The 14296-nt window shown below is 40.0% G+C and overlaps 3 protein-coding genes across 4 annotated transcripts in view; 2 read left to right on the forward strand and 1 right to left on the reverse strand.

Moving 5' to 3' along the window:
- The first annotated feature begins 2255 nt into the window (after positions 1 to 2255).
- On the forward strand, positions 2256 to 2957 carry LOC138017463 (uncharacterized). Its single transcript, XM_068864544.1, has one exon. It carries the CDS (start codon positions 2256 to 2258, stop codon positions 2955 to 2957), a length of 702 nt encoding a protein of 233 aa, XP_068720645.1.
- A 2907-nt stretch (positions 2958 to 5864) lies between these two features.
- On the forward strand, positions 5865 to 11248 carry LOC138016768 (sequestosome-1-like). Its single transcript, XM_068863956.1, has 5 exons — positions 5865 to 6212; positions 6623 to 6754; positions 7098 to 7667; positions 9090 to 9217; positions 10424 to 11248. The coding sequence occupies exons 1-5, from the start codon at positions 6047 to 6049 to the stop codon at positions 10667 to 10669; spliced, it is 1242 nt and encodes a 413-aa protein (XP_068720057.1). The 5' UTR covers positions 5865 to 6046; the 3' UTR covers positions 10670 to 11248.
- Positions 11249 to 12540: 1292 nt separating this feature from the next.
- The window catches only part of LOC138016767 (tetratricopeptide repeat protein 29-like), a 10302-nt gene continuing 8546 nt past the window's right edge, over positions 12541 to 14296 (reverse strand). For both annotated transcript variants that reach the window (XM_068863954.1, XM_068863955.1), the window contains exons 8-10: positions 14109 to 14200; positions 13888 to 14011; positions 12541 to 13381 (exon numbers count right to left, since the gene is read on the reverse strand). In XM_068863954.1, coding sequence (XP_068720055.1) covers positions 12938 to 13381; positions 13888 to 14011; positions 14109 to 14200 — 660 coding nt within the window. In that variant the 3' untranslated portion in view covers positions 12541 to 12937. The remainder of the gene's footprint in view (positions 13382 to 13887; positions 14012 to 14108; positions 14201 to 14296) is intronic.

Genomic DNA, 14296 nt, shown 5'->3' on the forward strand with positions numbered 1-14296 from the left:
TGTAAAATTTCTTGCTTGCCTGCCTCTCCTAGGATTTTCGAACATCTGAAAAATGGTGTAATTGCCGATTTTTAACGGATTTTTACCCTGAAAAGGTCACCTAGAATTTTCGGGAGCCTTTTTTCTGGCTGAAATTTTCGAAAAGGTAAGTTTTGATCCCTATAATTTTCAGATCACTAGACTTTCACCTAGGAAATCCGAACAGATGAAAAATTTTTAGGGGATAAAAATATGTCCATATCTACCGTTTAAATACTAAAATACGTTGAACAATGCTATGTTTAAGTGGTTTTGAACTATATTCTCGTTGGGTGCCCCTGATACTTATTAAAGACAACGTTTCGGTGTCCTCACGACACCATCATCAGGTCAAATATAATATTTTACAGATAACTCGAATATTAATGTTCAAGATTAAGTTCAAAGTCCCTGGAGGCTAGGTGAAAAGTTTTGCCTTTATCGAGTCACTTTAGATATTCAGACACGGTTTGTGCTCGCGAATAAGAAACATTTCATACACAAGACAATCAAATTTGCATGAGCATTTCTTAAGAATGCGAAACATGTCAGATGTTATTGTTCTTGATTGATGTTGACTTTGGCTGTGATTGAATATTGAACCAGATCTTTTATGCTCATCGATCCGTTGGTAGAGATGTCGACGCGCGTAACCAACATAGCTGGCATCACACCAGCCACATTCAAATTTAATTTGTAAACTACTGATTGTTCGTTGATCAACGCGTGCTTGATTTCTTTATGTTTGAGATCTTCTCCAACTTTTCGAGAAATGAAGACTCGGCATAAGTCGATGTTTAACAGCTTACCAAGATCTTTCAACTGCTTGCGCACAGAGTCAGCTGATTTCTGTTCCTTGAACGGTAGAACAATTCGTACTGATTGCGGGTCAGCTGTAGATTTGCGTGGAGCTGCTGGTGTTTGTTTGGATGTGATAAAATTGGAGATCATAGAGTGAATAAGATGTTCAGGATATGCCAACTGTAGGAATAAGGTCTTGAGGCGGCTACACTCTTCATGAAATAATGACCAGTTAGATGATAGCTTGAAAGCTCGGTCTAGCATGGTAATAATTAAGGATTTCTTATAACGATTATCAACGTGACTATTATAATGTAACAATAGACCCGTATTGGTCGGTTTCACGTATACACTAGTCGTGATATTCTGACCGTCTTTTCTTAGGACCATGCCTAAGAAAGGGAGGGTGTTCTCAGTTGATAGTTCCATAGTAAAGCTAATCGATGGGTGGAGATCATTCAAAGCATGCAGAAAAGAATAGGCAGAAACTTCATCCTTCATGGTAGTTAAAGTATCATCAACGTAGCGCGTAGCGTGTTCTGGAGCTTAAGATGTTCTTCAAGACTACACATGAAGGTGTTAGCCATGAGAGGACCGAGAGGAGGACCCATAGCCACACCCTCCGACTGCTCGTAAAGTTCGCCATGGAATTGAAACAACTGATCTTTCGTTGCGATGTTTAAAAGCTCAATCAGGTCGGATTTTGTGATGTTGAGGTTACATGTGGCATTAAACCAATTGTTGGTAAAAGCCTTTTCCGCTAGAAGACTGATAGTTTCATCAAGAGGCACGTCAGTGAAGAGGGACGTTACGTCATACGATACGATAATGTCATTGTCGTTAAATGAAGTATTGCGAACTTCTTCTGCGAATTTGAATGTATCGGTGATTGTATGTTCATTGATGGATAGCGGTTTCAGTTTTCCTTCGAGCCACTTTGCTAGGTCGTAATTATAGGTCTTGGTGGCTGACAGAATGGGTCTCATCGATAACGTCGGTTTATGTGCTTTCGGTAAACCATATAGATGAGCAAGCCTAGAACCAGTTGGACAAAGTGTGTCGGCTACAGGTTCAGGTAGAATCTTTCGAATTACATTACCAACGTGAAAACATCACGTGAAAAACATCTCTTCTTACAAATGATCGTTCTTTGAGAAGCTTGTACTATGTCGTGGTTTGAATTTTGCGTTTCCGCGAGACGTTCTACCTCTCGTGATCAAGGTTAGCTTTGAAAAAGCTTACTGGATGCTGGAACCTAAACTCTCTGATGACCAAAAAGAACTGGCTGCCAGCACTCTACGATCTATTGCATTAAACTATACGTCAAGATTAAAGGCCCAAGACCGCCTAAGACTCTACAGAGAGGAATCAAACGCCTGAAACAGCGCGATGATATAATTGTAACAAAGCCAGACAAGGGGACTGGTATAGTAGTGATGGATAAATCGGAGTACTTGAAATTGCTAGCCGAAGCTTCAATTAATGATATGTCTAAGTTTAGAAAACGTGACATGGAAAGACCCAAGACAAGGGGACGTCCTCCCAAGCACTACCATCCTCTCTTGGAGAAAGAGAAACTCGTTGGTAATGTAATTCGAAAGATTCTACCTGAACCTGTAGCTGACACACTTTGTCCAACTGGTTCTAGGCTTGCTCATCCACATGGTTTACCGAAAACACATAAACCGACGTTATCGATGAGACCCATTCTGTCAGCCACCAAGACCTATAATTACGACCTAGCAAAGTGGCTCGAAGGAAAACTGAAACCGTTATCCATCGATGAACATACAATCACCGATACATTCAAATTCGCAGAAGAAGTTCGCAATACTTCATTCAACGAAAATGACATTATCGTATCGTATGACGTAACGCCCCTCTTCACTAACGTGCCTCTTGATGAAACTATCAGTCTTCTAGCGGAAAAGGCTTTTACCACCAATTGGTTTAATGCCACATATAACCTCAACATCACAAAATCCGACCTAATTGAGCTTTTAAACATCGCCACGAAAGATCAGTTGTTTCAATTCAATGGCGAACTTTACGAGCAGTCGGAGGGTGTGGCTATGGGTTCTCCTCTCGGTCCTCTCATGGCTAACACCAGGGACTTTGAACTTAATCTTGAACATTAATATTCGAGTTATTTATAAAATATTATATTTGACTTGATGATGGTGTCATGAGGACATGGCATATCTCAATGGGCATCCGTGGCGAGTTATAAGAACCAGAAATTCGAGTCATCGAGTTAAATTTTGATCAAGGGAAACGAAATTTAGTTCGAGTTAGGTAATTTTTTATTTCTCTTTTCTCTTTCTTCCGTGTTTCGTCATCGGTGAGTTTCCCAGGTTTTTACATCGAGGGTGACTGGATGAGACGACTTCTTTTTCTAACTTTCCTGAAATTTAATTTCTATGTTGAATTTATTAATGGCCTGTGGACTTGCCTGGGCCAAGTGTATGGTGAAAAACCGGTGTCTGACATTTGTAGACTGCCTACAAATAGCACTGATAAACATTATTTAAGTCTAAGCTATTTAAGTCTAAGCACCCGTTTTAAAACAGTTAGCTTTCAATAATTGTCATTTAGGGTTAGTCTGCAGTCTGCAAATGTCAGACAACGGTAAAAAACACTTGTTGTAGTGGATTCATAATTGCTGGCGAGCTTTAGCGAGGCAGCATACTATTCTTGACATTAGCCAAAAAAATCAAAATTTGAATGTAAGATCGGAAGCATGCGCAGTCGATTGTGGTGGGTCATGTCTATTATCCGGGGTATTGATACCCGAAATGACGTCACGTACCGCCTTCGAGTCGAGTACTTTTCCAGTGGGTCGTCATTGATCATCATTCAATCGTATATGTTCAGTCTTTGACCACCGAGTCAAATTGTTCTTCAACTTCTTAAACCGTTGAGTGAAGAGAAATCAGTTCCCGAGCTAGACCACAAGCAGTCGTCCTTATTTCCTCAGAGCCACGCACGACTAGTGAAATTATTATTTTATGCAAATTACTGGTGAAAACGGGGCGTGTCATGCAATCGCGCGCTCAACTGTGTCAAAAATAAGAGACTGTTCCTAGTCTATTCTCAAGCACGACAATAAATTTGAATTGACATTTGCTCAACTACGCTCAGCATTTCTCAAAAGGATACTCTTTTGCTGAAAAGGGGCCAGAAATTTGAGAACAGAAGTTTAAATTCAAAGAATGAAGTGACCTGCCATTGTTTTGAAATTAACCATTTGCTTATAAAATACTAAAGCCTGCGACACATGCCGATATGCACACCTTTCTTCGCTTTTTAAATACTTTCACGCACATTTCCGTTATCCTCTTTCTTCAAAAATTTGCAGCTGTTTTAAAAGAAAATACAAGTCACTGCTCTCAGTTTCCACGCCAGCACTCCCTTTAATTTCTCACTGAAACTCCCAGTTTTGGCCAATTTTTTGTCTCCTCCTTTTACTTATAAATGCAATTCAGACTACATGTATGGTGCCCCTACCACTCCGGCGTGACAATCTTGTGTGACACAATAATTTGCCTATTGTTCCCCCGATTTTAGACACGTGCTTTTGCTGAGTTAGTGAGATTTAGAATAAGGTGCTGTCTCATTCATGCTACGTCTGCGAACGCAGACGTAGTTTCAGTTAGAGAATAGCCTGTGTACAGCCGCCCGCTCTCCGAAAAAAAAATTCTCCTCTGTTTGAGGAGGGCGGACGGCAGTGCGCAGGCCGGCGTTTCTAAAACGAGAGTAAGGGAAAGACTAAGGATGAGGGTAAGGGTAAGGATACGAATACAAAAAGTATCCTAAACATGCATAAAAGCTAACCTTAGGCCTAATTAGTCCTAAACAAAAGTTTTTAGGCCTAAGGTTAGCTTTTATACATGTTTATAACACTTTCTGTTTTCTTATCCTTACCCTTACCCTCACCCTTGGTCTTACCCTTACCCTCGTTTTAGAAACGCCGGTGCACAGGCTACATGTATTTAGAGAAACGACGGCCGGAATACGTCCGCTTTCGCAGGCTATTGAATTCTTGTCTTTAATACTAACCGAGGTCTGGTATTAACCCTCCCCCCGCAAGAAATTTGGCAAGTTTAGTTTCTCTGAGGTGGCATTTCTTGCATTTGACATCGTTTTTGTGGTATTCTTGCTTGTCAGCCATTTTTGGAGCTGCTAAATGGAGTAACACTGCTAGCCTTATGAGTCTGCAAAACACAATGTGCTCAAGGGAGAGACGGAGAGACTGAACGAGACGTTTAAAAAAAGGAGTAATATACGTAACGTTTTACACTCAGATCGCAAAATAAGCCATTTTTCCCTTGTTTTCAGAATTTCATGATAAATCGGGAGAATCTGATAAAAACTCAACGGGAGTACGGGGGGCAATACATCAAATCGAATTTAGTCTTCAGACTGCGTTTTACACTGATGTTTGCCGAATTCTCCGGTCGCTAGAGGTTGCATCCAACAATGTCATTACTACCTATAGGTTTATTCTCGATCACGGTGAATGGTCTCTTAAGAAAATCCCTCGCATGAAAATCTTAAAATCTTTCATTACTCAGAATACCGGTACCTGAGAGGTATCCGAGTTATAATCTCGCCATCAGATACTGGCTTAAAATGTAACAATATGTTAGCCACATCAATTACAAGAATAGTTTTTCACAAGTTTTCTCTCTGGCTACGCTAGTGTTACACTCTCCCTTTCACTTTGATGCCACGCTATACCACAACCTCGTTCCCAGGGCTTTTCACCGCCGAGAGTGGGGACCCTTGTGCCAGGGCTCTCGGCGGTGAAAAGCCCTGGGAACGAGGTTGATTAAACTACCCCTATAGACTATCATATAGACCAATCTCATAAATGGCAGTCACTTTTTACATTCTTTCGTCTTACTGCCCTCATTTTGAAAGAAAAATTCTTTTGAAATTTGCTCGTCGTAGCGAGGCTAGTAAGGCTTTTTTAGCGCGGTGCTTCCACGTGACCAAAAGAAACGAGGGCTCTGGGAACGAGAATGTGACTTTTCTTTTATTTACAAACACTGTTCTGTTCGTCTGTGCATGACAAGGCATTAAAAGTTGCTGACATTCGGAAAACTCTGGAAAGCGAAGAGGTGTTATAAAAACACAAACACAAATTTGCTTGTCATTCCTACCTTGCATCAAAGAAGAGTCAGTGTGGTATAAGTTATCGTCAGCGAGAACATTTGTCAGCAATATGGCACTTTCTGTTAAGGCTTACCTCAACCCTGATACCAATCAACAAGAAATTCGTCGATTTGCCATCGACGAAGGAGCCTCAGCGAACTTTGCGTATTTGGCAAAGAAGATCGAGCAAGTATTCCCGCATGTTAGGGGCAAGGTCTTCAAGCTGTTCTGGAAAGGTAAGTTTAATCAAATTTGCGACGTGTCGTGGTTAACATCGATCGAAACATCCCTATATCTTGCATCCACCGATAATTACTAGTAATTTACGCACCTACTAAGTCTTCTTATGTGATAAACTTCTGTCCTTTTTTTCTTTCTAAAACGGTCTAGACTTTCCATCACTGCTGCGAGGTACCAAGTTTCGTTAATCGTTTAGTAAATTTCAGAAGCCACACGTAATTAAACCATGTACATTGTAAAATCAATCTTCATTTTTCGTAAATACAGACGTGATATGTAAGTCTTACAATCGGGATTGAGCTTGGTGGATGTTTTAAATTAAACTTGGTCCTTTACGTTATGTTTTTTTGGCAGCAAAATACCGGGTCTTTTTCAAAATGTGAAAACCTTGTTTCTCTTTATTTAGATGCGGACAACGAGATGATTACATTTTCAAGCGATGAGGAGCTGATCGAAGCTTTGGGAAGCATTACCGGAGATGTGTTTCGCCTGTACGTGAGAGTGGACGAGAATACGAAACGAGACGAGACTTTCCGTGGTGAGCAATTCGCACAAATTTTTAGAACCAGCTTAAAGCAAAAAAAGACAGCTTCTTTAACTTTTCATCGTGACTTTTCAGTGAAATTTAGGATTTTGCCCTGAAAGCTAGCTTGATAAGCTGTACATGCGTATTACGTGGCTGGTGCATTAATTAAGTAAACATTTTGTCTATTCATCCCGAGTCAGCTTGCGTATCAAACTAAAGGCCGTTTTTCTGGGGCATTTTAAATGCCATGAGATCAGGTAATGTCGATAATATCATTGAATGCAAGAAGCACGACATAATTTTAAATATCATTTGTCCATGTTAATTTAATATATTTCAATGTTTGTGTTTGTAGGTGTAGGTGATGATGACATCAGCTCAGACCAGTCTGGTACACCTCATCCTGGAGTTGTTTGTGATGGTTGCGACAAGTCCATTTTTGGGATCCGCTTCAAGTGTGTTGTCTGTCCGAATTTTGATCTCTGCCTAACCTGTGAAACCAAAGGCATGCACAAAGAGCATGAAATGCTTCGTATCACCACTCCAAGGGCCCCTGGACACCCCTGGGTCCATGGATTCAACCCCTTTGCGTTTCACCCACCACCACACCAACCCTCTCACGTACCACCCCACCATCCACCTCATGGTGCTCCAGCTCACGAACACTTCTTCACCGATTTTGGGCATGGATTTGGTCCGTGGGGACGTGGCTGTGGCCGTAGAGGAGGCCGGCGCTCTGGAAGAGGCAAACAGCGTTGCAATACTGGAGAGAGTAAGTGTGACCGTCATTCTGCAGAGTCAAGTGAGGCTCAACCTAATGAGGTACCTGTAGGTCCACCTTTCCTCCATGCTGTTGGAGAAAGCATTGCTTCATTCCTGGCTCCATTTGGTGTAGAAGTACATACATATGCCAATACTGAATCAGGTAAGTTGAGGCCACATATTTAGGTCAATAACCTGGAAGGCAATTTAATGAATAGGGGTACTGGGAGAATTGGTATGGAGGAATTTGGAGATGTCCTTCTTGACTTCTCACACATTCAGATTGGAATGCCGTTTTTCACCAATAAACTTAACGCTTTCTCTTCAGATGCCTGCAGTGAAGGCTCCTTTAGTAACAATACTGAATTTTGAAGTGCATTCAGATAATAATATTATTTGATGCAACTATTGACATAATGAATGTATAACAGTGTTCAATCTAGAAATTATGGAAAGTGGGTCAAATGTCCCACGTGACATTTTAAATTGGGTCATTTCAAAAATGGTCTGGGTCAAATTATTATGATAATAATAAACTTCAGAAAAACTGGCAATATCCCTATTATGCTATACACTACCAGTATATTTTTAGAACTTTTTAGCATTTTAAGTCAGTTTCAATGTTTTCGAATTTTTTATCCCTATTATAGTTTTTATGCTTTTCACAGTTTTGATTTGTTTATTGTAGTAACTGGAAACAGTCAAATAATTGTAAAGCCGAAAAAGACCAATTATGAATAAATGGAAACCAAAAAATGCCTGTTTGACCATTTTTACATTTCATACTTTCTAATCAGCTTTAACTAACACAAGTTCCAAGCTTTTCCTTAGTTAGTGGGTTGACTCGCTTTAAATTTCTCCACCTTCGTCATTTGTCTCCTCCAGTTCATCTTGATGTTCACTTTCCGTTGCCACTCTCTTTAGCGTAAAAAAAGACTTAACTTTTGCTGGCGTTTCATGAGACTAAAATTAACGTAGACACAACACACCCTGAACGAAGCGTGAATCAATCGTCATAGTAGCGTCCAGTCTCTCTCGGAATTGGAACGCCTGACACAAAAAGTACTCGTACAAACGTAGTCTAAAACACCAAATATTTCGCAATTTTGTGCGTTCATATAAGGCTAGTAAGCACACATATTTGTTTTTAAATTTACTTTTATTATTGCCTGCTGCTTTGGAAGTACTTATATACGAGAAAACTTATTTTGGGGGGTTTTTGTTTGTTTCTTGTTTTTGCGTCAGTATGACCCCACGATCATTTCATTTTGCGTCAGAATGGAATATTCTGCGTAAATGACGCAAAAACGCGGCCTAGATTGAACACTGGTATAATCTAATGTATTTAGTCTCCCCATGAATAAAATTGAAGATATTAAAGAGGACTTAGACCCCCCCCCCCTCTTGACAAGTAAAATAGTTTGGCATTAGACAGAGTTAGGATTTGAACCCATGAACTACCTCTTGTGTTAGAACTTGGCACCTTATTAAGTATTGATCTAAGCACGTGGGAGAAACCCCTGGAATTCAAAAGCAAACGTTAAATTTAAACCTGTACTTTCTTGGACTACTGGTCATCGCACAGATTGCTGTCAAGGGAAGTGTGAAGATGGATATGGCACAGAAAGTCCTCAGGGTGGTTGTCCGCCAGGAGAAGGCACAGATCCACAAGCAAATCAAACCATGGATGACAAAACCCCAGAAACAGAAATGGTAAGGAGGACACATGCGGCAGTTCAAGGTTCATTAATATATTTGCAGAAGGTGTAAGACCAGGCCCCAGTTGTTCGAACGATGAATAGCGCTATCTACCAGTCTGATAAATCACTATCCAGCGGATAAACACTAGCAAAACCAACTGTGTTATCTAGTGGATAGTGATTTATCCGGCGGATAGCGCTATCCATCGTTTGAAAAACTTGGTCCAGGTCTTTTAAGGAGGCTCCCTAGTGTTTTAGGGCCGCACGCAAGCTGGGCACCAGTATGGTGCGTAAAACCCGAATCTGTTAAATTAATAATTAGCAATTAGCAATTATTGCTAATTTCCTCGGGTTCCCTTCAGTACTTTTTTAATTGGCTCAGTTCCAACCACTTACAGTTCCTGTTAAATACCCTTTTTGTTAAAATCTGTCAGAGCTACATGTAATTGAATAATTATATTAAGAAAAATGACAAATTAAGGGATAAAATGGCAAAACCATCTGAATCACCTTGACTTTTTACCACTTCAAAGTGTTGGGCAATATTTCCATGATGTAGCAAAAAATAAAGAAAATTCACCTCAAGAAAGTTTAAATATTAAGGAATTTGAGCCAAAAATAGGAATATACATGTATCTGCCTGTCATAAGATGTGATGTTGCCATGATAACAGCCATAATCCAAAAATTGACACCCCAAAAATAAGCCTTGTTATATTGGTACCCATACTGGTAAATCTATACAAGGAGAACTTTAAGAGAAATTAATTAGGTTTCCTTTTGTAACTCATGCCCTGTAGTTATTTGCACATACTTTAGGGAGCCACCTTAAGGTTGAATCTGGTTCTTTCAAGGTCAAATGTGTAAATTAACTTTGCTAGGAACCTACAATCCTAGACAAATTACAGTGGGACACTATGACGTGTGTGCTTCTCTCTCTTTACCATCTTATTCCTCTTCCATAAGTGGCATTCATGAAAGGGTCTATGAAAGCAGGCAGACTCTTATGAAACTACTGTGCCTCGAGTCATATGAGCCAGTTAGTTCATTAAACTCCCTGACCAGGCGTTAGCCCCAGAACTGCTAGAGTGTACAAAAAAATTTACTTTAGAAGAGCAAAGACAAGCACATGATTGTGTGTTCTCAAATCTACTGTAGGTATAGTTGCTAATTCATGAGGGAGAGATGCTTTAATAGTTGAATACACCCTCTCTTTATAGGAGGTACAATCACCAGAGGAGTTTGTTTTGGTTGACGAAGAAAAGGAGGGAGAGTTCCAGGACAGCGGGGCATGTGGCTCTGTGGCAGATGAACCTGTTCCATCTGATCCGTTGGAAGAGGCTATAGCTAAGATGCGTGCTATGGGCTTTGAAGATGACAGTGGATGGCTCAGTCAGCTAATCAAAGCCAAAGGATGCGATATTAACAAAGTTCTTGATGCCATGCAGTTTGAAGGGAAGAACTGATAAGCAGATGGCAAAATGCTAAGACTTGCTGTTGCCTATTGTAATAATTATTGGCATGCTGGCGTTTTTTTTTTTTTTTTTTTTTGTCAAGATTAAAAGTAGTAGGTGTCATAGTATGTTGTAGGAATTTAGGTCACATGCAGTGTTAGGTTTGTGGAGGGAGGCATTCAATTTTAAAAATTAGCTCCAGACACGACTGGTTATAGTACGTCAGGCAATGACTGTAGGTTTTTTGGAACTAAAACAAATCGTAATCCAGGGCTGTTATGTCATTCTTTTCTCCTTTTTTTTTTTGCTAATGCCTTTTCATTGGAGCTTCACTGCAAAGTAATAATTAGCAAACACTATGTGAAAAAGGTTACAGGTCTTGAACTGCTTCCCCACCATAATCCTTAATATCTGACTGTGATTTTTTTGCATGTCTAAACTTTTGACGTTACAGGTGTTTTTTTTTCAACAGAGTCATGAGTGAAAGAATTAGGAAAGGAATTTTAGGGCCTGTTTTAGGGTAAAATAATGTAGTCTTCTTGTTTGTGCTGTAAGCTGGCAGTGGCAATAATAAAGCTTCCTCAAAATAAATAGTTTGTTTATATTGCTGTCATCCTCTATAAAGTAACTCTTCATCCAAACAATAGTTCACCTTTGACACAAGTCTGCAGTAATATTCCAGGGGTTTTCAAGGAGTGTTTGTAACATTTCTATGTCATACATCACGTTTCAGTGTTTTCTTTCCTGAAAAAGCCTGACTTGATGTTCTTTCCCGCATCATGCGAGTTAAGTGCACACACAGGCATTTTAATTTTTGCATTTACATGTAATCTTTCCCCAATAGTCAAATTTGGGCTCAATTTTTGAACTGTCTCTTTAACTTACACGTGGCACGATCTCAACAATTTTCACCCAAGCAAAATTTCAAGGAGTTTTCAAGCAGTTTCAAACCAAATCCCTTTTTTCAAGGGCTTTTCAACCACCCTTGAAATTCAAAATTCAAGGGCTTTTCAAGGACTTCAAGGAGTAGCAGGAACCCTGTGAAATACCCATAATATCCATAGTTAAGCACCCCTGGAGAAGGAGGGGGGGGGGGGGGGGTGGGGTTAGGCATGGGGTGGGGATTTTGACATTTTTCTGAAAGAATGAGTCAAATTCCCCTCTGTCACGACAACATAATTGGCAAAAAGTATCAAAATTAATAATACCCTTAAGACCTTGCTGCACACAATAAGAGTGCAATGTATGCTACTCACCTTTCATTCAGCCACCTCTCACGAATGTGGAAAAATCATTTGAACGCCTTCTGGGTATTTTCCAAAATGGCGGAGTTATTTTCAACCTTGTTCCCTGGGCCTTTCCCTCACTACTTGGGCTTAACATTGATAGGTGCATTGTTTCAGTACATACCACACCAGTACTACTGGTATTTACTTGTGTGGTGTAATACCGTATGCTTAATTAATAGCAATACCGGTAATTCTTATTTTTGGACAGTAATCAAGCAATAATAGAAAGTTGTTGAAAGAGTGACAATTTAGTCGTGCCTTCCGGTTCTCACTGCCCATGTTTTATACAAAAGTGACTGGCCATCCCATAATCAAAGCAGCTGACAAGGTCAAAGGATCCTTTCTTTGGGGATTGCCCTTTTCCGTCAAATCCCACACACCAAAGCCCAATAATGAAATTTTTTCTTGAACTCAAACTTTATGTACATTTTTCATCACATATCTGTGGCTGAAACTTTATATCAGTCATGTACATTGCAAAAATGGAAGGTGTTTTTTTTTTCATTATATTATAGTACAATAAACACATGTGGTAACAAAGCTTCATGTACATTGCTCACACGCTGCAAAGTTGAATTCACCATACAATTTAGCCAAGTTACAAATAATTATTTATTACTTTTTGGAGCACATTTCTACAAGTAAGGAGCATGCCTCACATTTGTTTAGCAATGCGAAGTGTGTATTTTTTTTAACGCCCCACACAGCATTGAATCGGTATGTATGATTAAGTACACAGAATGACAAATGACTTTCTACAACACCGTACCCCTCCATGACAAGCAAATTATTTGTCAATGGAGTTTCTTTCACTCTTAAATGCCATGATAACTTTTGTTAACTAAGTGACAAACTGAAGAAAACAAATTCTTCAGATGTAATGCAATGTACGGGCAATAGTCCAACACACAACAACGTTGGTTAGAGTCAATGAGCTTGCGAATGTCATCATGAGTTACACCATGGTTTTGTGAAGCAATGGCTGTACAGACTAAGCTTCTCCGTGGCCAACTGCTCCATTCTCTCCCTCACTTGTTACTCCAGAGTCTGTCCCACCATTTGCTGACTCATCCTTGTCTTCTCCACCAGGGAAGGGATCAAGAACTTTGGTCTCCTTCGCTCCTTCCCTTTCAAGGGAGCCTTCATTTTCTACTGAACCAACCTCACTGCTAGGCTGGCTATCCTCCAGGCCACCCTCTTCCTGGATTCTTGCTTCCTCTGAGAAAGTGTCCCATCTTGAGCTCTTGAAGTCTAACAATCTTTGTACATTGCTCTTGTTAAACTGATCCATACACTGCGAGTAACCTGTTAGCAGTGTGTGTGCTAGTGCAATTCCATACTCCACACGTGTGGTCTCAACAGTTTCCACCACCGCAAGGTCTTGTGCTATTTCAAACCCTCTCCTGTACATACGTATAGCATCTTCATACTTTCCCTGACAAAATATTAATTTAAATGTGAGGTTGAGTCACTGGTGATTACTCTTGCCCGGGGGATACCTAGGAGTCCCAAGCAGTTGTCATTTTCACAAATTGATTCACGTTCCCTTTTTTATTGAACTTGCCATGCTCACTGGCATTAGGAAAAGACATTAATGCCCTGGGTTAAGACTCACTTTGATTCAATTGCCGTCCATGATCTTACGACACTGCATGAGTCTGTTGTGTTTGCTTAACATGACTTGAGCCGGATGTGGCTCCTTGAAGTTCATAATCATACCTTGATTCTTCTGTTGTTCAGTGAGCTTGTACAAAATAAAGTATCATCCGAAGAACCTTATGGTTTAGATGCTCAACACTGCCATTTTCACCTAAGGAAAAAGTCTTATTTCCTCCTGGCCCCATTCGTTCAAAGGCTGAAAACTTTATCCAGTGTATAAGTGGCTATCTGACAGTTTAAATCTGTGCAAACTACAGAAGGTTTTGCTTTCTGATGCCTTACCAATGAGTTATAAATAGCTCCAAGGCATGTACAAGCCTTCTGTTGCTCTGGTAGCTGTTCTGATCTGTCAGCTAGCTCGACAAACATCTCTAAGTACTTCATTGCACTCTCAACGTCTCCTTGTCTAGTAGCATGAGAGAAAAAAACATGTAAATGCTTCTTCAGCTCCAGAATAGTGGATCCATGTTACGAAGAGGAATTAATGTTTCATACTAACTTACATTTCGTAGGCTCTTGCCAGAGCTTGACAAGCCCGTCCCATTCCCACATCGTCTGAGTTTTCCTGACATTTCTCCAAATAGCCATTATGATACTGAGACAAACAAGCCAAAAAGAAAACTTATATACATGTAATAATAGTTGTCAGTAAGACTATTCAAATGTCAACTTTCAATTGACTGTGTACTAT

Source organism: Montipora capricornis, chromosome 9, assembly GCF_036669925.1.
Source record: "Montipora capricornis isolate CH-2021 chromosome 9, ASM3666992v2, whole genome shotgun sequence".
NCBI classification, from domain to species: domain Eukaryota; kingdom Metazoa; phylum Cnidaria; class Anthozoa; order Scleractinia; family Acroporidae; genus Montipora; species Montipora capricornis.